The 23,088-nt window shown below is 44.0% G+C and overlaps 2 protein-coding genes, 1 long non-coding RNA gene and 1 pseudogene across 3 annotated transcripts; 1 reads left to right on the forward strand and 3 right to left on the reverse strand.

Annotated features, from left to right (window-relative positions):
• Positions 1 to 5,568: 5,568 nt before the first annotated feature.
• Positions 5,569 to 6,337, reverse strand: LOC112878936. The gene has a single exon (XM_025943212.1). The coding sequence runs from the start codon at positions 6,335 to 6,337 to the stop codon at positions 5,693 to 5,695; it is 645 nt and encodes a 214-aa protein (XP_025798997.1). The 3' UTR covers positions 5,569 to 5,692.
• Positions 6,338 to 7,851: 1,514 nt separating this feature from the next.
• On the reverse strand, positions 7,852 to 14,098 carry LOC112877921. Its single transcript, XR_003225616.1, has 4 exons — positions 13,800 to 14,098; positions 13,046 to 13,126; positions 8,682 to 8,974; positions 7,852 to 8,378 (listed from the first exon to the last, which is right to left on the reverse strand). It is a non-coding gene; the product is annotated as an uncharacterized LOC112877921 (long non-coding RNA).
• LOC112877823 lies at positions 8,392 to 13,779 on the forward strand (annotated as a pseudogene).
• Positions 14,099 to 15,581: 1,483 nt separating the features above from the next.
• Positions 15,582 to 22,971, reverse strand: LOC112883240. Its single transcript, XM_025948513.1, has 6 exons — positions 22,576 to 22,971; positions 20,643 to 20,972; positions 19,041 to 19,196; positions 17,655 to 17,959; positions 17,017 to 17,572; positions 15,582 to 16,681 (listed from the first exon to the last, which is right to left on the reverse strand). The coding sequence occupies exons 1-6, from the start codon at positions 22,742 to 22,744 to the stop codon at positions 16,164 to 16,166; spliced, it is 2,034 nt and encodes a 677-aa protein (XP_025804298.1). The 5' UTR covers positions 22,745 to 22,971; the 3' UTR covers positions 15,582 to 16,163.
• Positions 22,972 to 23,088: the final 117 nt, after the last annotated feature.

Raw genomic sequence — 23,088 nt, forward strand, 5'->3', positions numbered from 1 at the left:
GCAGGGACACGTGTCATCAGCAACTTATTTTTCAAATCTTTTAGAAGATAAGGATAGAAGACTCAAGACTAAATTGACCCTCAGTCTGATTCTACGAGTCAACCTAAGGCTCGGAGGCTACTCCATATGGAGTGCGAGTTCAATCGCACCTCATATAAAAGAAGACTTGATAACTACTCGGGGCATGAGCACCTCACAGCTTTGACGCAGCCAAGGAAGTACTCGGAAGACACCTTCAAGATGGAGTTCGGGAGAACTCGAGGACGCCTTTAGAAGTACTCGGACGCCTGCAGTACTCGACTACGAAGAGCTCGGGGGCTTGTTAGACCCGGGCCCATGGGAACTGTTCACATAGCGTACATTTCCTAGGATAAGGGATGTGATATGGCTCACGCCCTACATCTGTTGTAACTACTCATAGCGTAGTAGGACTACTCATACAGTAGTGAGCCGATAGGAAACTATCCGAAAAGTACTCGGGTAGGACTCCTGGGCTTGTATCCGACTAGAACTTCCATATAACCCTGTCCCTCCATACTATATAAGGGCAGATAGGGACCCCCTCCAAACAGGAGATCACCCGATCACCACCTAAGGGCAATACAAACCACATAGGACGTAGGGTATTACGCTATCGGCGGTCCGAACCTATCTAAACTTTGTGTTTCTTGCACCTTCAAGTTCCTAATCTCGGCAACACCCTACCTACAAACTCACCACCTCGGGGGTATCCCTCGGTGGGCATGGCGGTAAAACACCGACAATCCCTCCAAATTTCAACCCTTTCAATCTAGGCAATCCATATGAAGGCAACTTCAACATTTCTTCCAATGGAGTGTTTGGAAGAGAAGTTGCCGTTGAAGATGTTCAATCTTCATCACCAGTTGAGCCAATGCCTTTTGTTCTTGGCGCTGGCAGTTCAAGTCTAGCCTCCCCAATATCAGTAGCACCATAGGTGAATGGAGATTTCATTAATCAAGTGTGGAGTGATAATAGTGAAGGTGAAGGAAAGAAAGGAGGGTATGAATTGGACTAAACAAGAAAATTTTAAGCTAATTAGTTCATTCCTACATCAATCCCAGTTAATAGAAATTCACAGAAAGGTGAAAATTTCTAGAAGAACATAGTGGCATAATTCAATAGCATGATCATGCATCCTATTGAACGAAGGGTAAAATTTTCTAGGAATGGGAAAATTTTGGTTTGCCTCTCATTAACTCACAAACCAAGCATGCCCTCATTCTTGCTCCGGGCTTCTTGCAATAGATACTTGACCTCATATTTGAACTTAGGAAGGGGATTCTAATGGAGAGCGAGGGAATTCTCTTTTTCTCATAAATAGGTTGAAGGATCTCTTTTATATCTCGTGAATTGAAGCCAGAGATTATTGGCTGCCTATATACTCCATCCAAACTTTTAGGAATTCTAAAAGAGTTTAGACATGAAGGAAAAAAGAACTTTGTGTACCTCTATCGAACCTCAAGACAATCCTATGTTGGTGCCACTTTTGTTGGCATGGTGAAAAGTGAAATTAATTACATGCATAGGGGTTAGGCTTAGGGGTGGTAAAAGGCCTCAAATTTAGTCTAGATAATCTAAGGATCAGTCTCTTATCTTATATAATTTTAAGCTAAAGATATATAAGAGTCAAATTGGATTGTGAAGAAGAGAGCACTAGAGGCATGATCCATTACCACCCCTAGTTGGATTTTGCGGGTACTCACAAGTCCTTATCTTTGTGGACAAATTTCAAATACTTGAAGTCCTTATATTTTTGAACGGACAGATGAAACAAAGAGAAAACCTCATATGTGGTGTACGCTGGTACTTCAATCATATTCGTATTTCCTATTATTTTGCTACATAAATTCACTTTCCAAATGTTAGATCTTCCAGAGCATCTCCAATAGTTGTAAAAAAGGCTTCCAATGATCTGGTTTCGGAATCTTATCAAAATTTATTGGAAAAATTGTAGTTACTCGAAGATCAGTTCCCCAAAAATTAAATTTGTAGCACATTAACCATCGGTCTATTAGTATCGACCATACATTTTGTGAAAATTGTTGGAGACACGCAAGATCTATTTTGGTACAAAAATGGAGTATCAGGTGCTCATAGACCTTCCCTATACTTGGTTACATTGGCTCCTAATTTTGGGTTAGCCAGAATATGGAAGAAGTCTATATAACCCCCAACCTATTGCAGCTGTACTACTTTACTGCACTAACTATAAAACCGAATATTTAACACCCTTAACTTTGCGAAACCATTCACTTAGCCCCCTTTTCTAGTTTTGCCGAGTGGTTTTGTATATGTGGCGGCTGAGCTGGATAGAAACGTTGAGATGGACCATTTGACAAGTGGGCCCTGCTTGTAAGTGACACCTCTTCGCCCCTCTCTTCTTCTCCCACCTCTCTCTGCCTTCTCCCCTCTCTTCTTCTCCGACCTCCTTCGCGCCGACTCATCTGCCACGGATGGTGCCGAGCTGCCTCCCTTGCCACCCCCTCGGATCGCGGATCACCCGCCAGCTGTAGTCGTTGTCGCGAATGACCGCGACCCACACGCATAGGCGGCCGTCGACGCCTCCTGCCTGCTGTGGCGCTCCTATCGCCCGTTAGGTCACACGATGTGACGTAGTGGGTAAGGTCGGATCCTGCGGAGCCCGCAGCCAACGGGAACAAGGCTATGGCTCCGGCTGCGCCCAACAAGAAGGGGGCGAGAACGGCAGCGGGTGATGCAGCGGGGCAGGACTCGTCGCTGGAGCGGGATAGCGGGGAGGCGAACCGATTCAGGTGCCACAACGACATGCTCCTAAGCAGGACCGCCGAGGATACGAAGCAGGTATCGATGTTCGAGGCAAGGCTCGCGAGCTCGAGGCTAACGCCGCCGTGCTTGCTGCCGAGGGTGCAGGGTGCTGCTCACGGCGTCGCTCCGGGACGCGGAGGAGCGCGAGGCGCAGGCGCAGGCCAAGGTCACGGCATGGCTCCAGGTGGCGTCGGGTTCCGCTTTGGGAGACGGCCCGACACCGACCGATGAGTGCAATGTGGAGGAGGTAGGCGAGGGAAATCTACTGGAGGATGAGGGGGAGAAGGGTGTTAGAGGGTGGGAGAGACCGAGAGTGCTGGGAGAAGAAGAGAGGGGAGAAGAGGTTCCGCTTATAAGCGGGCCCCACATGTCAGATGGTCCACCTCAGCATTTCTATCCAGCTCAGCACGCCACATAAACAAAACCACTTGGCAAAACCAAGAAAGGGGACTAAGTGAATTGTTTCGCAAAGTTAAGGGTGTTAAATATATAGTTTGGGGGTGAAGTAGTCCAGCTACAATAGGGGGTGTTATGTAGACTTCTTCCGCCAGAATACTCTAGTACAGGAACGGTTTGTGCTAGCGGTTTATCCTGCTGCTCCCCACCGCAGCCAGCGCCGACGACGAATCTATTGCTTGAGCTCAACCACACCCGGCAGCTCCATCTTGGCGCTTTTGTTGGTCCTGCTATTGCATTGCAAGATCATGATCTCAGTCTTGCCGGCTGATTTCGTGGTTGTGCAGGCATCGGAAGTTGGATCGTTGTTGAAGAAGGAAACTGTTGCATTAGGGTCGGAGAAGAAAATTCGAATCCTCCGAGCATCCATGCTACCTCCTCTAATAAATTTCAACGTCTCGGACGGCCGAAAAGGCGAACAGAGGCGTTTTAGATTTCTTTCCGCGTAGAAAAGTGTTGCTTGTTTCATTCCTGGTCTCCTCCTTCCTCCTCCGCCTCCTCCTCTTCCTGGTCCCCTTCCTCCTCCCCATCCTCCTCATGCTGCTTGCTCGGTTTCTGGTTCCCTTCCTCCTCCTGCTCCATTCCTGGTCCCCTTCCTCCTCTTGCTGTTTGCTCCATTCTTGGTCCTCCTCCTCCTCCTCCTCCTCCTCCTCCTCCTGTTGCTGCTGCTTGCTCCATTCCTGGTCTACTTCCTCCTCCTCTGCCTCCTCCTGCTGCTTGCTTCATTCCTGGTCCCCTTTCTCCTCCTCTGCCTCCTCCAATTGTTTTCTCCTCCTCTGCCTCCTCCTCCAATTGCTTGCTCCATTCCTGGTCCCCTTCCTCCTCCTATGCCTCCTCGTGCTGCTTGCTCCATCCTGAAACCCCCCGACCCCCCCCCCCCCTCCTCCCCTTCCTCCTCCTCCTGCTTGCTCCATTCTTCCTCCTCCTCCCATTTCTCCTCCTGGTGCAGCTAGCTCCACAAAGGGTTCAGTGATTCAGTCAACGTTATCCTTGCTCCTCGCTAATTAGAGTGCCTCTCTAAATGATTTGGTTTGATGAGCTCCCCAGGTGGCCCAATCAGATCACCCAGTGTCATTCATGGGAAGTCGTGGAACAATAACTCAGCCACCTTTGGCAGGGCATTGTCCAATGCCATCATTCTCCACTTCCTCACCTTCAGCATGTGCTCAGACAATTTCCCTCATGAGTAGAGAAGAATCCACAACCTATTTGGAAGATGGGTTGCGTAGTCACCTAAAGGGCGGTGTGGACAACATTGTAAAGGGATCTCAGCCTTAGAGCCTCATAAAAAACTAAGATAACACTACTGACCGCCGCCTCCAGCTCATGTTTCAAGCCCACCGTCAATCCCCTCACTTCTCTGGTTGTCATGTTGTTTTGGGTTGTCTCGTGGATATAGACTTGATCTTCAAATCCTGGCAATGTGTAGAAGAGGTCCTCCATAGCATTGTGGTTTGGAACATTAATAAATTTGAAAGACACAATATGCAAATTACAGTTAAGTCAAGATGTACTACAATAGAGAATGCTCGCGGCCGAAGATCAAGCTGTCTTACCTTCTGCCCTAGTGAGCCGATCCAATTCTCATCTTCACCACATTCATGAAGTCTGGAACCTCATTTTCGGTGATTATATTGTCAAACATGAAGCAGTGGCCCCAACCTCTTGTAGAACCTCATCAGGCAACACAGTCACCATCACGTGCCCAAAGCCGGCGAAGTAAAGGTTTGTATCACGGAACAAAAGCAACATCTTGCATGCGATGTCATTCGCAATGTGCAGCACGATGTTGTGGTGGCTGATATTGTGTGAACCGATCGAAGGAACAGCGAACGGGTTTGGAAGAGGGAGAACTGATATGAGCTGCTTACCACCAACACAGATGTATCAACCTATATAAAGCACTGCTGGCAGTCCGTAAGCGGGTGGCCACCTTCCCATTTATGCTAGCGGTTGCTAATACCGACCATCACTACCGTAAATGTGAAGCGCTAGCGCAAACTATTTCTATACTAGTGATATGGTGCCTGCGGGGCATGCTTTATGACAATTGTTGGAGGGCGATTTTCGCTCTTCACATCCAAAATTTGATTTTTAAGGAAGGTGTATTAGGAATTGTTGGATACGCTCAGAGTTACTCAATGTGTTAAAGAGTGTGATGGATGAGTGTGCATGCATATACATAAGTGTCTGTGCGTGTACTATATTTGAAAGGAAAAAAATACGCGCAAGGAGCCAACTTCAATGACTACTGATTACGAAATAATTATTGACACTAAATCAATGGAGTACAAATGATCGACATCACGTACTGTATTGACATCATGAGTAATCATACGGCGCTGCATGAGAACGCACACATAGGTTAGGAACGCGCTGCTGCTAAACTACCTGCTGTACGTTGATCCAGCGAACTTGCTTCCTTCACCGTCTATCGCAACCGGACGCGCTGTTCGCAGCTCTGGTCGCTGATGGACATGTCGGCGACGGCGATCGTCGCGGTGCAGTTCATCTCCAGCACCACGCGGCGGCGCACCAGCCCGCCCAGCACGGCGACGCGCCCGCGCACCCGCGTGGCCGTGGCCACCGCAACGGCGCCCGCCCCCACGTCCCCGAGGAACGCCGGGTCCCCCAGGAGCGCGCCCACGGCGACGTCCACCGTCACGTTCATCCGCACGGTCCGCCGGGCCGGCGCCGTGCCGGGCGGCCCCGTGGCCTCCCCGACCTGGCGCGCGCGGTAGTACACCGACGTCTCCGTCGCGGCGTACCGCAGCGACGCGGCGTTCGGGTTCTTCACCGACACGTCCGCCACCACCGTCAGGGTCAGGAGCGGCGGCGGCGTCGACGAGGACGGCGACGAGGAATACGCGGCGGCGGCGCCAGGGTCCTTGAGGGAGATGGCGTTCATCGTCATCACGGGCTCGCGGACGCGATACACGGTCAGCGTCACGGCGAGCAGGGCGGCGGCGATGAGGATGCTGCCAATGCCACACGAGACGAGCGCGCAGCGGAGCCGCCGCGACGGGGGCTTGACGACGGCGCCGCTGCCGCCCATGGCACTGGTGGACCGGATCATCGGAGGCCGAGTGCTGGGTGGTTGGAAGAGAGGTAGGAGAATGGTGCAGGTGAAGTGGTAGGCAGCTGTGGTAAGTAGTGAGTGGGTGATCATGGAGGTTCAATGCCTCATTGTATGTAGGAGTATATAAAAGGGTTCGGTAAATGGTTTGTGGCCTTTATGATGATTCTGAGCTAGTACTAACTTCGAGTGTCACTCATTTTCTTTTCCTCACCTAAATCATTTATGTCTTGCTGACATTTAGCCATAAATTAATATGTTGTTATGAACCGAACTAAAATTGCCCCATCTTATTTTCACTGTTTCTTTCTTGTTACCAAAGGAACCTATTTATATATATATATATATGAAACTAGCACAAGTTGCGCAACGATTCTCCTGACAACATACAATCTAAACTGGTTGGCATTTGATCCATTTCATAGCATGCTTTTGTCTAGTTGTTACATTCAAAATTGACATAACATTTACAAGCTGCCCCTGGAGAAACTACAAACTTTAGTCATTTTCACCTCAGGGGCTATCTGTAAACAAAACTAATCTATACTCCTTCGATCCACTTTGTCCACTTAATCCCTTGAACAAAATTTAAATTTTATTTACCCCCCGAACCATTTTATTTACTTCCCGAACAATATACTTAATGAGATTTTTTTCATCACGTATAAGGTTAAGTTTTAAGTTCAAACTTTATGAGCGGACAAAGAACATGATATTTTGTGCTATAAATATACATTAATAATTTTACATGATTATTTTATTACATGATCCTAAAAAGACAAAATTGCATGTAAAGTAATTGTGAAAAATCCTTATGTATTTTTCTGTTGTAGGATATCGTGCTGCAAGTCACCTCATAAAATTTTAATATGATACTCAGTTTATGTGCGGAGAAAAGAAAATGAGAAATCTCATTTAAGTGTAGATTGGACCAAATAAAATAGTTTGAGAGAGTAAAGTGAGCTTGAAAATTATTTAAGGGTTTAAGTGGATAAGGTGGATTGATAAGGGTAATAAAATAGACTATTTTCCCTGTAACATATCACGAGCATAATTAGATCCTATGGAATTCATTGTTTACTTTTTTAAATGTGCTAGATGTTAATACTCCTATCTATAGATTTAGTCAAATTTAGAACAATTTAGTTTAGAGAAAACTTAAAAGTTCTTATATTTATTGGTAAAAGGAGTAGTTAATACTAGATAAACATGGTTTTATGAGGCATCTGATTTTTTTCCCTCTAAAAGTAGCTATTGGATGAAGATCCATTGCAATGATCAATCGACTCGTCCCATCTCTTGTAGATTTGTTCCTTTCTTGTTTCCCTACTAATCCCCCTCGACTATGTGTTTTTTAAACATGGCACAGATAATGTACGTGTACGCACGCTCACCTCGTAAGCGCGCACACCCAGTTCAAACCCTTGTCCTGTGAACAACGACACTGCTACCAAGACAAAAACTTCTACACATCAAAAACTACCGTTGCAATCTCAAGATGCTACTTGTTCCGGTTATAGTATGAAATTACGCATTATTCACATTAATTCAAGGGATTTTCGAGACGGCCAAAGATCTGCAAGGTTCAACACCAACATAGCATTCCCTCCAAACACGTAGACATACAGACAAAATACGTACTCTTCACATTAATTCAAGGGATTTTTTTTCAAATCTAGAAATGCACTCTTCATGGGACAGATGGAGTACGTGTTTTACACACGCTTAGACTTCCTCGCAGATTTCATTTCTGTTCATACCGTGCTGGGTCAAGGCTGAGCGATTCACCCAGTTATCACTGAGAAGCCCCGGTCTGCTACTGGAAGTCACAGGGAAATTTCACTTGCATTTGCACCCACACGAGACTGCGGCGTTCAACTTGCAGGTCTTTGGCTCACTTACTTGTCAATTCAACGAAGGAAATATGATGCCACCTGAATTTAAGGTTGCCGAGCCTTTGAAAGTTCAAGTAGAGAGTGAGCCACTAGCAATGAAGAAAACCTCAAATGGAGAGCAAACAATTTTGAATTCTTGACAGGAACTGCAAAGAAATGGACAAATTTTGGTCAGAGTAAAGTAGTAGTCTAACAGAGATTTGACTAAAGTTCAGTTTAACTAACTCGCACATGACAACCTATGCATCTATAACTAGTGCACCAGTGCAGAAACATTCTTCTGCAAACATCACAACTCAAGACATGGCGAAAGGAGTTGGGATCAAAATGATCCTTTTCTTGGCATTCAGCTCAGCAGTTGCCCAAAATGTTACAGAAAGCAAAGTAGAAGAATTCCATGTAGGGGTGGTACTTGATTTGGGAACAACAGTGGGCAAGGTAGCACATACCAGCATTTCAATTGCTGTCGAGGATTTCTATGTTGTCCATCCGAACTACACCACACGGATCGTCCTCCACGTTAGCGACTCCTTGAGTGATGATGTCCAAGCTGCATCTGAAGGTGAGTGTCATCCTTATATGGATTTTGACACTCGACAGAGTACGTGTTTACTTGATTATGTACTGTTTGCACACTTGTATCTTGGAAGTTTGGCATTTTGAACACAGCAAACCACTTGAAAGTCTATAAAGCTGTTGCGCTCGCGCTCCATTTAAATGGTTGCACAGAATAAACAGAGTACTGCAATATGAAGAGGCAAAAGGTTGATGCATTAGATGAAAAATGTGTTGGGGGTGGGGGGTGTCTGGAATAGTACAGAGTTACATGGCATTGACAATCATGTCTTGAAAAGCACTTCGTGAAATGGGAAAACATGATATGTCTATATTTAGTGACACTTAACTTTGAAATCCATATAGTTGCTTCGCTGCAGGTACTGCATCCGAGGGGAGAAAACAAAGCTATGCATGTCCTTGTGTTTATAATTGAAATAATTTGTACCATAGCTTTATGTTGATATGGTAGCCAATGCAACCTTACAGGGACAACCTTTTTGATACGTTCCATTGCCATAATTTATGGCTAAAAAGTGTAGTGAGTCATTGAATTTTAGTAGTCCATCCATCTCTTGTGAATACTACTTTGATATAGCTATTCCAAACGATTCAATTCTGGGTACTATCTGAATATAAGAAATTTGCTTCCATCAAAAAGTTGAAGCCTGACTCTACGCATTTATACAGTTCTTGATTTGCTGGAGAACTACAATGTCCAAGCTATAATTGGCCCACAGAAATCTTCTCAAGCTGTGTTTATATCAGCTCTCGGAAATAAGCATCAAGTCCCAATTATATCATTCACAGCAACAAGCACATCTTTATCTTCCCGTAGACTTCCATATTTTGTTCAAGCAACAGCGCGCGACTCTGCACAAGTGCGTAGCATCGCGTCCATAATCAAGACCTACGATGGAGAGAGGTGGTGCCTATCTATGTAGACAACGATTATGGTAGACGTATTATACCAGACCTTGTTGATGTCCTTGAAGGAATAGATGCCCATATTCCTTATCGGAGTGCGATAGATGAACCAGCAACAGGTGAACAAATTACCCAAGAACTCTACAAGCTGATGACAATGCAAACAAGGGTCTTTGTCGTTCACATGGCCGCCTACTTGGGCTCCCTCTTCTTCACAAAAGCAAAAGAAATTGGCATGATGAGCAAAGGATTTGTTTGGATCATAACAGATGGACTAGCAAGTCTTATAGATTCCCTAAATCCTTCAGTTGTGGAAGCAATGAATGGTGCCTTGGGGGTTGAGTCCTATGTTCCTAAATCAACAGAACTTGACAATTTCACCGTGAGATGGTATACGAGGTCCCGAAATGATCATCCAAACTACCCAACATTGAAATTAAACATCTTTGGACTACGGAGCTATGATACGATCTGGGCAGTAGCACAAGCAGCAGAAAAGGCAAAGGTTACTGAAGCAAAATTTCAGAGACCACCTGCACTGAAAAACTACACAAGTTCAAAAACCTTAGAGAACTCAAGAAACGGTCCAGCAACCCTAAAGGTGATTTTGCAAACTAAATTTGAAGGCTTAAGTGGTTACTTTGACCTTTCAGATGGACAACTGCAAGTTTCCATGTTTCAGATAATAAATGTAGTTGGAAAAGCACATAGAGTAATTGGGTTTTGGACTGCACAAAATGGAATTTGACAACAGTCAGATCAAAGGACATCAAACACAACATACAGCACCGCGCGTAATTTGAATATCGTGATTTGGCCAGGAGAATCAACAGAGGTGCCGAGAGGTTGGGAAATTCCAACAAACGGGAAGAAGCTTCAAGTTGGTATAGTCGCAGGTGGAGGGTATACAAAATAAATATATGCCAATGAAGACTCCCACACAGGTGTGGTTAAAGCAAGTGGCCTTGCAATTGAAATACTTTGCATGTTTACCTTTTCAAGTCAAAAGTACAAGTTTATGCTTTCGAGTATCTGATATTTCTTATATCACGGTGTGACTTCAAACTAAACAGACTACTTCAGTTTCACTTCCAATACCATAATAGACACAGTTCATTACTTCTATGGTACTTTTGCATGACACCCCTTTTTTATTATTTTTATTTTTTATTTTTTTGAAAAAAATAGGATTCTAAACCCCAACCATATGAGATGGCTTAAATCTGTGCACACGGAGATTTGAACCGTGGCTGCTAGCTCCACTCTACAATGAGCTAGCCAACCAGGCTAAAGTCCACTTGCCCACCCACACACCTTATTCCTTTTATTCACATTTGCTTAAACAATTTCTTTTACATTCTGACAGAAGTATGACATAGCAGTTGTAGACATAACAATTAGGTACAACAGAAGTTTGAACGTTGACTTCACTCTACCATACACTGAATCAGGGACAGCAATGGTTGTTCCTGTCAAGGAAAGCATAAACAAGAATGCATGGATTTTCTTGAAGCCTTTGACACCTGGCATGTGGTTTGGAACCATCATGCTCTTTATCTACACAGGGATTGTGATATGGTTATTGGAGCTTCTAGGCAACAAAAATGTTCATGGTCCAATTCCACGGCAGCTGGCTACAATGATATATTTTTCATTGATTGAAGAGAGTTGAGTGCGCTTATCACAATACTCTTTTTCCTGTAATTTATTAGATAGATACAACATAATGATCAAGTTGGTATGCCTTTTATCCTCGCAAGTTACTTTCATACAGCAAAATTCCACAACTTGGAAAAATATGTGTATTGTTTATATGGTTTCCACTAAATGTGCTGCATTCATAAGCCATGTCCTACAGCTAGGGGTGGTAATGGATCATGGCCCTAAAGCCCCCTTCACAATCCAACTCAGCCCTTAATCATCCTTAGCTCAAAATATATAAAATATGAGCCCAGCTCTTTTTGAGCCCGATCCTAAAAAGGAGGACAAATCTTGTATAAAAAGATACAAAGCCAATACGAATTTACAAATGCAAGAAGGAATAGCTCCCACTGTGTGTGTCAAAATACTACCAAATCTTGAGTTTGATTGGTTGTTTTTTATAGAGTGCATAAACGGTTCTCAAACTTGTTTATGGGTGTCATATAGGTTCTCAAACTTTTAATTTGCATATTTAGATCCCTAAACTTGTTAATTGTGTCCCTCAAGGTCCAAATATCAACAATAAGCATGTGCTTGCCTATGTGGCGTCACTTAAATATACCTCCAATTGCCACACACTTTGCCCTCCATGAATGACTTCGACCTCTCGCCATGACAGATAGATGAAGTGGAAAAGAAGATGGGATGACATTTGGGTCTCCCTAGAACAGTTATTAATTAATGATGAGTTAAAAATTTGGTAACATGGATGGCACATAGATGCCAGCCGCGAGGTAAGCGAATCAACACTACTAATTAGAGGGATTTGGACCTCACGTGAACAACTTCATTTAATAGTTCAACGACCTATGTGACAATGATGGACAAGTTTAGGGGCTGCTTGTACACTTTACTTTACTCATTTATTTTTCTTTTCAGAACTTTCATTTATGATGTCTGAAAATAATCTTAATTCGTAATGTAATTCCTGCAGAAGAGAAGGTGAAACGCTTTATCTCCCGGATCGTATTGGTGATATGGCTGTTTTTTATTGTGGTACTTAAGTCATGCTACACTGCAAGCTTGACATCCATGCTAACTGTGCAACAGCTCCAACCAACTGTAACAAATGTTGGTGAACTCCTAAAAACTGGAGAATGCGTTGGGTATGGGCGTGGTTCCTACATTAAGGGTGTTTTGGAAGACCTTGGTTTTGACAAATCAAAGATCAAGCCCTATGATACCCTTGAAGATTTTCATGGTGCACTTTCCAAGGGAAGCAAGACTGGTGGTTCTGCTGCCTTTGTAGGTGAAATCCCATACATCAACCTATTTCTTGCAGAGCATTGCAAGGGATACACCATGGTTGGGCCAATATATAAGACTGCTGGTTTTGGATACGTAAGTTCAACTGTATTTGTCAAGTTTACTTTGGGATACCCAAGTTCACTCTCAGCTTTATTTAAGTTTTACATCAATGCGACGGCCTGAGCTGGGGCACCCGAGTTTACAAAATGGTTTATCTTCTTCATCAGGCATTGCAGAAGGGATCGCCTATAATTGGTGGCATCTCACAGGCAATCCTCAACATAACAGGGGGAGACACTATCATTCAAATCGAGAAGAAATGGATAGGAGATCAAAACAACTGCCAAAATGTGGGTACCATATCTGGTACAGGTAGCCTCACCTTTGACAGCTTTGCAGGACTCATCATCGCTACTGGAGTTGCCTCAACCACTTCTCTCATGGTCGCCTTGATAATCTATTTCTGCAAAAACAAACAAGTAGGACATGAAAATGGTGACTCGGAACAAATCATGCCACAAGAAGAAAATAAAGATAGTGGAGATGGAGAAAAGCAGTGCCAAGAAGCCGCCGGAGCCAGAGGGATGCATGAACAAATAAACAATGTTATGCGTAATGGCTCACTTGTCATTTGCAGAGGTGAAAGGATTCGTAGCTCGTGGGTGTCGTCAAGTTCAGCTCGATTTTAGCTAAGTTCATGTTCAATTAGTAATTAACCTTGCCCGAGCAGATTTTTTTCCTTTTTCACCTAGATTTCAGCATATTATCCTTAGCCTACAAGTATTGGTGCAAACTGGCTACCCAGACATGCTCATATTGTATTTACAGGCCAATCTATCATGATTTTTATATTATTAAATTTCCTAAATTAAGACTTGCCTAAGGCTCTAGAGGGAAAGCTATTTCTCTGCATAAACAGAAATCCCAGAGGAAGCGAACTGCCCTCCAAGCTACTTTTGCTCAAATCAACCGAATGATACAGTGGAACAACAGAGTAAATTGGTCCCTCGGGTTGGATACTTTCGCTTCGATGGCCAGGATAATTTCACTGCCTATTCCGTTATTCTACTGCTCGGCCATGTACCTGCAAGCAAGATTCAGCGGCCGTCTGATGGGTTAAGAACAAACGAACGTACCCTTGGAAACGCCGACCCGGTCCCCCTGAGCTCAGACTCCTGGGGCGCGGTCGGCGTTGACTTCCCCGGGAAGGACTCCATCCAAGCTCCATGGCCAGTCCCGATCTTGAAAGTGGAAAGTGGCAACGGAGCGGAGCGGAGTTACTTGAAGCGACCCCGCAGGCGGCGGCGGCGGCGGCGGCGGAGCCGTGGCCTACGCTACGACGACGTTACGGCCCGCGTACGTGTCCCAACGATGACTTGTCCTTCATCTGCGCCACTGGTGGACCAAAACATCGCTGGGCTCTGTCGGAACTCGGAACCGTTTGGCAGGCTTTCGGCTTCGTGCGAAAGTTTCAAGGGAATGAAAGAAACGAACCTGTTTGTAAGCCGCTTCCAATTTATCTAGGGCGCTCGTGTTGGTCAAGATTGATGCATGGAAAGGAGCAGATTGCCTAGTTTTTTTAAATTTTAGAGCAAATTCTTTGAATGCCATCAAAATTTAAAATTTATAGTCATCCTTATATGCCATTGAAAATTTAGTTATCCCTTCATTGCTATTGGGCCAAAGCTCGACCACCACCTCGCCATGCGCCCCGTCCGCCACGCGCGCCGTCTGTCCGTGCCGTGGGCCCGTGGCCGCATCCACCATGATCTCATGCGCCCGTTGGCGTCAGGCGGAGGCGAGTGTGCAGCCATGCATCAGCGAGGGCGACGAGCTGCAGCGCAGGGGGCAACGGTGGCGCATGGGCAGTTCGCGCGTCGTCACCGCCGCACCTGAGCCTGGAAGCGCGGCCGTTCGCGCAGCCGTGACGAGGCCAACAGCGGGGATGACGTGCTGCTGGCGTGCTTCAGGCTGGTCTCTGGACAAGCGACCCGCCATGAGAGACCCGCCATTTAACGGAATGGCACAGAAGGGATGAAAACTCAAAATCCGATGGCAGTGAAGGGATGACTAAATTTTCAATGACGTATAAGGGACGGCTATAATTTTCGATGGCATTTAGAGAATTTCCCATTAATTTTATTTCCCCTCACCTTGTATGCTCTTCGACCTGATTCCTCTGGAACTCCTCGAGTCGTAGGCTCATAGCATCACTCGACTAATTAGGGTTTAGGTTTGGGTCGGCTCAGGTGAGACCGGGTTAAGCAAGGGCTGGAATGATTGGTGTCACTATCATGTCTGTCGTTGCCTCGTGTCATCGTGTGCAGAGTAACTTTCCATTGATTTAGCATAAACCATTCTTTTTATAATAATTTAGCATAAATCATTGTTGTCGGGTGACAGCAGCATTGTGGATCCGAAGGCAAGGTTCTTGCGACGAGAACCATGCATACGGTGTTGGGAATGACCCATGTTTTTCTAGAAACAAGGCACAAACGTAAACGCTCACAGCAAGCACCTCATGATCAGGAGACAGAACCAAGCATATCTTGTCGAAGCCACCAGAGGCACATCGTGTCAGCTCTCAGTTTACAGCAATTGCAAGACTTATCATGCGAGAAACGTGGTTTCCGGCTTCATCCAGCCGATACCTTCTTACACACGCCGTCCAGATGTTAATCTTCAAGTTGTCAGTACTCACAAGTCATAACGGAGTTGGCATGTACGCTCAAACATTTGCATTTGCATTAGCATCATACCTGTAACCATCAATACAGTGCCTAGTTTCCATTTCCCAGTTGTGGACAACCCACATGGAGATGAAACATACGCCCAACATAATTGGAGCATGCAACACATAGCTGAATGCAGACGATAATTGAATATACAACATACATGCACATCACTGAATGATGATGTGGATATAGATTTCGACGTGCATAATCACGTCACACATAAAATAGATATATACAGAGTTTGATCTTGAACCACTAATCAAGCAGGTCCTATGAACCAGGCAGAGCTCTATGATGCACATTAAGCATATTAAGCAGTGAGTATATCTTAGGCATAGCCAAGTTTTGCCGCAACGACAATCAACAGACGCAATATAGCTCACATGGCCGAGATGATAGTTTAACATAGACTATGCCGATAAACGACATTGAGCTTCCAACCATCAGGATGTGCAAGATGCGAACCACCGAATCACCCCTGGAATGCTATTATTACTTCACTGGTAGACTAGGTCGAGATATACTAGTAGTACACAACAGAAGATAGTGAGACAGTGAGAGACCTGTGATATGATGGAAATGAAAAGGAAATTACACTTGTTACAACAGTTTTCCCCAACAACAAATGGCCCAATAGATACATCACCCGCCACCTAAATTATCACATCTCCCAATGTTCTGTGACCTCTTATGAAACAGTTGCCTGGTTCCGCTGTCCCCCAGACGATATACCAGACTATGATTTCGACATCAATAATTTACACTTCACATTCTCCTGTTCCTCTCCCTATTCCAATCTCCTGCAGATCCTAGAGATGAGGTCAGTGTTGCTTTCCTCAACTTCTGCTGGTTCTCGTACTCCTTCTCGAGTCGTGCCTGTGATGACACTTGGACTGGATGCCTTCCGCCATTACCATGGGGTTGCCTTGTATCAAGCATAAGACCTCGCTCGGACCTGACAGGAGAGGCACCGTCTTCAATAGGCACTGGCCACCTTATAGTCCCCTTACTAGGGTTATTCAAGCGCACAGAATCATTCTTCCTGTCAACTATTTTCTTGGTAGAGTGACTGCTCCCATTCCAAGTTGCATCATTGTTACGAGAACCTGATGAGCTCTCAGCTGTACCTAACTGGGATGAGGGCTTGCGGGCCCTCATAACCTTTTCAGATGGTGATTTTGGCCACTTAATTGCCCCATTACTGTATCCTTGAGCACTCCATGATTCAGTGCTTCTTCTCATATCACATAAGATTTCAGCAGCACGCTGTATCTTTGGCGATACTGCTTATAGAAAGATCACATAAGTAAATCATCAAAAGCAAAAATAAACTGAAAATGAGTAAACACCAAATGAATGACGCAGAAAATAGTAGTTTAAGATGTAGAGTGAGGCACTGAGCACCTAGCTCTAGTGATAAAGAAATCCTAAGGGCTTCTAGTAACACCAAATGCTCATGATAGCAGAAGATGGCAGAATATTTGTAAAAAAAAAAGGATGCAGCTTCAAGATGCTTTAGATCATCAATATGATATTGAATACGTCAAACCACCAAAGCATTTCTGCATTTAGAATAGTGGGCTACTTTCACCAAGGTATGGTATAGACTTTGGCGTACCTTGTGTTTTTAAAAGAGAGTGCTCGATGTCATGCTTCTGGAAACCATCTGAAGAGTCACCATGGTCTAGGGATTGCAGTTGCTGCGAACCATTCTCGCTCCCAATTTTTCTTGAGTGAATATTTTGTACAAGTGATCCGGAAGTTGATTCCGTGCCACATAAATTATATCGTCTATCACATGAATCCATTATAGATAACTTTGCTGCCTCCATCTCTTGAAGAAGATCATCAATTTTATGGACAGATGAATCTTCATAATCTAGAGTGAGGTTGGATCCAACCCTCACCCATTGCCACTGGGAATTGCTCCTACTTGACCCATGTTTACCACAGTCAACACTTTGTCGATAACCCCCAGCCTGTGAGTGTGACCAAGGAAATGGTGGCAAACTAGCCCCATGAACAGTCATGGAAGGCATATAAGGCTTAACTGTGCTCTCACTTCCTGGTGCTAAAAGAGAGTCCAGATCTTGTCCATGGGGAAGTGTTAAACGGTTTAAGATATCTTTTGGAGGACAAAGTGCAGTATGACAGACATTGATTTGTAAAGAGTCCTGGGTGGTAAAATTAAAAAGGTCAGGAACTTTGAGGCGCTAAATACATGATCATAGTTGTAGCACTGAGGGTTTGCTTTACCTTAACCAAGGGGGCTGGCTTGTCACCACATTGCTCTTTGACTTCATAGCTAGAAGTGCTTGTTGTAGGAAGTTTAGGGCTCAGGATGAGATTAGAATCCTTTCCATTGCAATTGTCCATGTCTGAAAGCATAGAAAAAGCTTTTCTGACAGAGACTAGAAGTTCATCTTTCATACGCAATACCTTCTTTCCTTTATCTCTTCCTAAGCTGGAATACTTGTAAGTGCCATCAAGAAGTTCACTCAATGAGAGGTTCTCAATGTGATTTGTGATGTCACGGACATCAGATTTAAGGCCATGTGCTCCTGAATAAACATGACAACCACTGTTAGTTGTGATGCAAATAGGTTGGACCAACAATATAGTGCACATTCCCTAATAGTGTCTGACCCATAAAATAAACTAATATAGCAAGGTTTTCAACTTTCCTATTATAAAATTATTGTTATTCTGCATATTACCCATATGAGATGTGGAAAGTTCCTATACTGCAAAGGTTGCATGGCATAAATAATATATAATCCTATATATGCAAGAAAAAAAGGGGGGGAAGCATCCAGGCCTAAATAACAATAACATGGCATTGTAACACAGGATTGCATGCTTCCAAATTAGTTTATGCAAGTAATAGCATGCAAACAAACAAAAGAAGTGTCATCAATCACAAAAAAAACAAAGGAAAAGCAAACATTATTAGTTGTTAGAAATTAGAATATCACTTGAGAATCATACACCTATGGCTACTGCCAAGCTTTGAGTGGATGTGAGAACAAGTTTCAAAGAATAAGTTTAACAGAACCACAAGGACAATCAACGCCCCTTTTTAGAAAAATTAAAAAGAAAATGAAGCGGTATTGTTAGAAGAAAAATATATCATCATGACTGGGAAGGTATGACTCAAGGTTCATTGAACTCCATTTCGCTGGGAACGAATCCAAAAAATCACAAAATGGAAAGTCAAACAAGTCATACAGCCATGTAACTAACCATAATTGCTACAAGGTGTATAACTAGATTCCATTTTCATCTATAATTTATGAGGACAGAGCGTCGCAATATATGATAGGAATTTTTGAAGAGTAATTATCTTTGGATAATGGCACATGATTTTGCGGTCAAAAGTAAGCATATTTTGATTAAGATGTACAGGTGCAGCATTGAAATACAAAAGCAAAAATACTCATAAATCAGGAGCTAACCTTCCCATAGAATTATTTAATGTCTAAGTATGCAATGTTTGAGAAAACAATTTCAAGATATTCATACAAAGAAATTTTACATCCACTTATCCACTAGGCTCATATGATCATCAGTCAACAAAAGAAAATTAACCAGCAGTTGCTAAGATATAAATGCATGGTGTAGCTGCAACCAGTTACTACATACCAAGTATGCTGTTTCCTGAGAAACCAGAATCAAAATTTGCTAAACCAGCCTTTGATGAGAAACAATCATATTTTGATCTGACACCAGACCTAATATTCTTCTTATCAATTCTCTTTGCATCAGAAATGCGCTTCTGCTTGAGCAACCGAGATTTTTCTGTGTATAATTAGGATAAGTGCAAAAATATTTATTGTCAGAATATCAAACTAAACAGTAGCATGTGCATTAAAGCGAGTAGAACAAATGAGCACTCATAGTAGAGTGGTGCTGTACCAGAGGTGTATTAAAAAAGAGTATGGCAAGCAGTTCAATGGACTTGGCTAAAAATAGTGAGCTATTAATTTCATATGAACAAAATGGCTAGTTAGTAGCAGGAATCCAATTCCTAGCATGGGAAAAAAATCCATCTTCTAATGGCATCTCCAGCCCCAATCCAATCAACCAAACACCTCCTTTGAGATGACTGGCCAAAAACATGAAAAAGGGTAAACCAATCCTTTATTTGACCAGAGCCCACTAAGGCAGTTGATGCTCTTAGGTACTTTACCATTTCAATATTATCTGTGGATAATGTGTATAGTTCAGTTCGAATGTTTTAAGTTGAATACATTTACTTAGTTAAATCATGTGGCAGATGAGTGAACTGTAACCCCAAGCCTATGGAAACATAGCCTCATAAGAGGAAAAACACTAGGAAAGGCCTCCTTAAGTCAGGGAAGTTTCAAACATTGCATGATAAACTTCATAGGAACAATAGATACAAGGACCAGATCACCCTCAACAGGCATAACCAACACGCCATCCATCCATACTACACATTTGTCTTCAGAAAATTTATTCTTAGTGTTTATATCTTTGTTAAACTGATTGTTGGATCTAAGATGATAGTTTAGACTTTTATGTCGCTCTTTTCCAGTTATACAAGATTACAGCATCATCGCAAATCTTCCTGGCAAACATTACCAGATGTTGTGAACTGAGCCTGGTTTGCTCGACGGGAAGGCGAGGCTTGAGGCCGCACCTCAACAGAGATATGGCGAGAGGTACTCTTCTCTCTTTCTTGATTAGTTCCGAGTAACTTGCTGTGCCTCTGTACAACCAGCTCCTAACAAATACCCGTAACAACCTTATCCAGTCCTAATGCCTAATCCATCTAACTGTGGTCATCCAGGCTGCCACACTCATAACAGTTTCATTGCCACCAAGATTCTGAATATACCCCAGACAAACTTAACTTTCATTGTCAGCAATGAATACTAGGAAACCAGAGTGCTACACAACTTTTCAGGAGTGAAATTTTTGGTACTGTAAGGAGGCCGTGAGTTCTCCCCAACAAATAATTGAAGGCTATCTATGTAAAAGAAAAGTTGAATACAAGCGAGGCCCCAAAGAGGAGTGATGGAGCAGGAATACGGAAATCAGTGTATTAGCAAAATAATATTGGATCAAAGTAAGATATATCTACAGTGCACATATCACTTATATCAACAAAAGTGCTTTGTCCAAGTCTCTGAATGAATGCCATGAGCTGTAGCATGTGTAATAAAAAGGAGAACTGCATCAAATTGGAGAACTAATGAATAAAGAAACTTAATAATTTACCAGATGCTGCACATTGTGTCAATTCAGGCACATTCTTCTGTGATATGAAGTCATGCCCCTTAGCTTCAGCATCTCTACCAATTTGTACTGGCTCAAGCTTTGGTCTTTTTGAACAAGGTGGACCATCCAACAACTTTATGGTCTTTTTTGCCACTATCTTGCTATCTTGCTTATGCAAGGATTGAATATTATCATTTCCAACAAAATCCCGTTTACCGTTTTCAGACTTCAATCCAAAACCAAGAGATTTCTGCATAGAGACTTCCAAAGGAGTCCTTTTACTTCTATAAGATGGAAAGCCTTCTACATTCTGGTTTTGCTCCTTCACATCTGCCCATGTGTGTTTTGATCAGATCAATCAGTAGTGAACTAGATTATAAAAGAAAAAACAGTATAAATAGAGTAAAACGTTTAGAGATTATAACAGAAACTTTTGCAAGGAACAATATTCTTCACTTCAGGTTTAAATGGAGAATAGAAAGATATCTTTGACGTTACAATCAATATACACGAACGAATGTGTCAAAAGGAAATAGCAATCAATATCCAAGCAAGCCCTAAAGGGGTACGAAGTTCTATACAGTTTTGGAAGTGGGCAAGAATGTTTACATTTGAAAAAGGTTACAAGATCCACATGCTTTGACACGTGTGTTCCTTGGCGAACTATCTAAACACTCTCTAAAGGAATTTCTGCGTTGGAGACTAATTAACTCATCACATTATCGACCATCAGAAAGCCCTCTAAACGAAGTTCACGACAATGTTCATGAGAAAATTCACGATATTGTCTACCACTAAAATCCCTGAAAAGGGATTATAGACCTTTTAAAAAAAATGAGAACAAAGCCCGCGACACATCAGCTGCATTTTGGAAACTCCCACTAGAAAAATTGTGACAGCTGTCCACAAGAAAACAAAGTCAAAATTAAAATAGTAAAAGACCCATTAAGTAGCACCAAGTTGAGCAGAACTACCCAATCCAAACAATACAAGTAACTGGATGTAATAACAGAAGAAGCATATACATTTCTCTTGTAAACAAAGCTACCAATTTAGTACCTACTCAAAAAAGAGAAAATATTCATGGTCCATGCTGTCAAGGAACGCCATCGGAAAAGATATCGTGAAATCAAATGAATCAACACAGAAGGCATTGAAAGGGGGAAAATAGGAGTAACAGCAAAGACATTCTGTTTCTAAATGACATGCACCACATAAATGACTCCACAACAACAATAAGATAAGACAACTATAGATCACCAGAAAACAGGGGCACTAGGCAATCAATCGCAAGCACTTAAAGATCACATAAGACATAGAGGACTACATACACAGCCGACAGCATTTACAAACCTCCAAAAAACAGGGAGTACTATGTAATCTATTGCAGACAAGGACAAATCGCCAGCACAGGAAGTATTGTGTAAGCAACCACAAACAAGAGACCAGCCAATCAAGCAAACCAACATCATAGCCGCAGACATCATCATGCAGAAAGCTCATAAATCTGCTGAGGCGAATTACCAAACCTATTCGCTTGGTTTCCCCTTCGCATGTCACAATTCATTAGCATACATCTCTGCACGACAGTCAGGAACTCATCCAAGCAGACACATGACCAATTGACCACAAAACAATCCAGACACAGAATGGAAGCCCCGTGCTTCCCACCCCCCCCCCCCCACACACACACACTGCGCCACAGAAATGGAAATTACTTACTGCCACAACACATCACCCAAACATCCCCAGTAATACTAACAACAGAAGCAGCGGGAATTTCAGGTACGCACTGGAAGCAAAGCAGACGAGAAGTCAAATCGACTCCCCCACAAACAATCCAACGAAATCACACCCAATTCTTTCGCCATGACGATAAGCACACAACCGCCAACCAAAAAGAAGATAAAGAGCGCGCGAAGAGGGGCTATACCACTACCGTGCCGCCGATCCGCATCGGCACAGCGCCTCAGCACCTCCCCACCCCCTCCTCCGGGGCCACCTCCGACCCCGCCGCCGTCCACCCCCTCCACCGCGGCTGCCGGCGCCAGGATCTTCCCGAAATCTACCTTTGCTGGAAGCGGCAGCTCCACCGCATCCATCCACCGGGCCCCGGGAGGCCCAGACCCACCGGAACCTCACCCCGCCTCACCGCCAAAACCGGTCCAAATCAGCGCCGTTCCGGGGCGCGCTGGCCACGGGGAGGCGCGGGGCCTCCGATTGGCGCGAGATCTGGCGGGATCCGCGCGGGGCGCGGGCGGCGGCGGCGGCGCGGCGGGGGCAGGAGGAGGGGGAGGGGGACATCTAGGGCTTGGGAGCCGCGGAGGTGGGTGGGGGTGGGGGAGGAAAGGGAAAGGGGGAGGGCAGGGAGCGTGGAGGTATATATAGTTTTCGGGAAAATACAAGGCCAGGGTGGGGGCCAACGGCCGGCTCACGCACCCGCTGC

This window comes from Panicum hallii, chromosome 1 (genome assembly GCF_002211085.1).
Source record: "Panicum hallii strain FIL2 chromosome 1, PHallii_v3.1, whole genome shotgun sequence".
NCBI classification, from domain to species: Eukaryota; Viridiplantae; Streptophyta; class Magnoliopsida; order Poales; family Poaceae; genus Panicum; species Panicum hallii.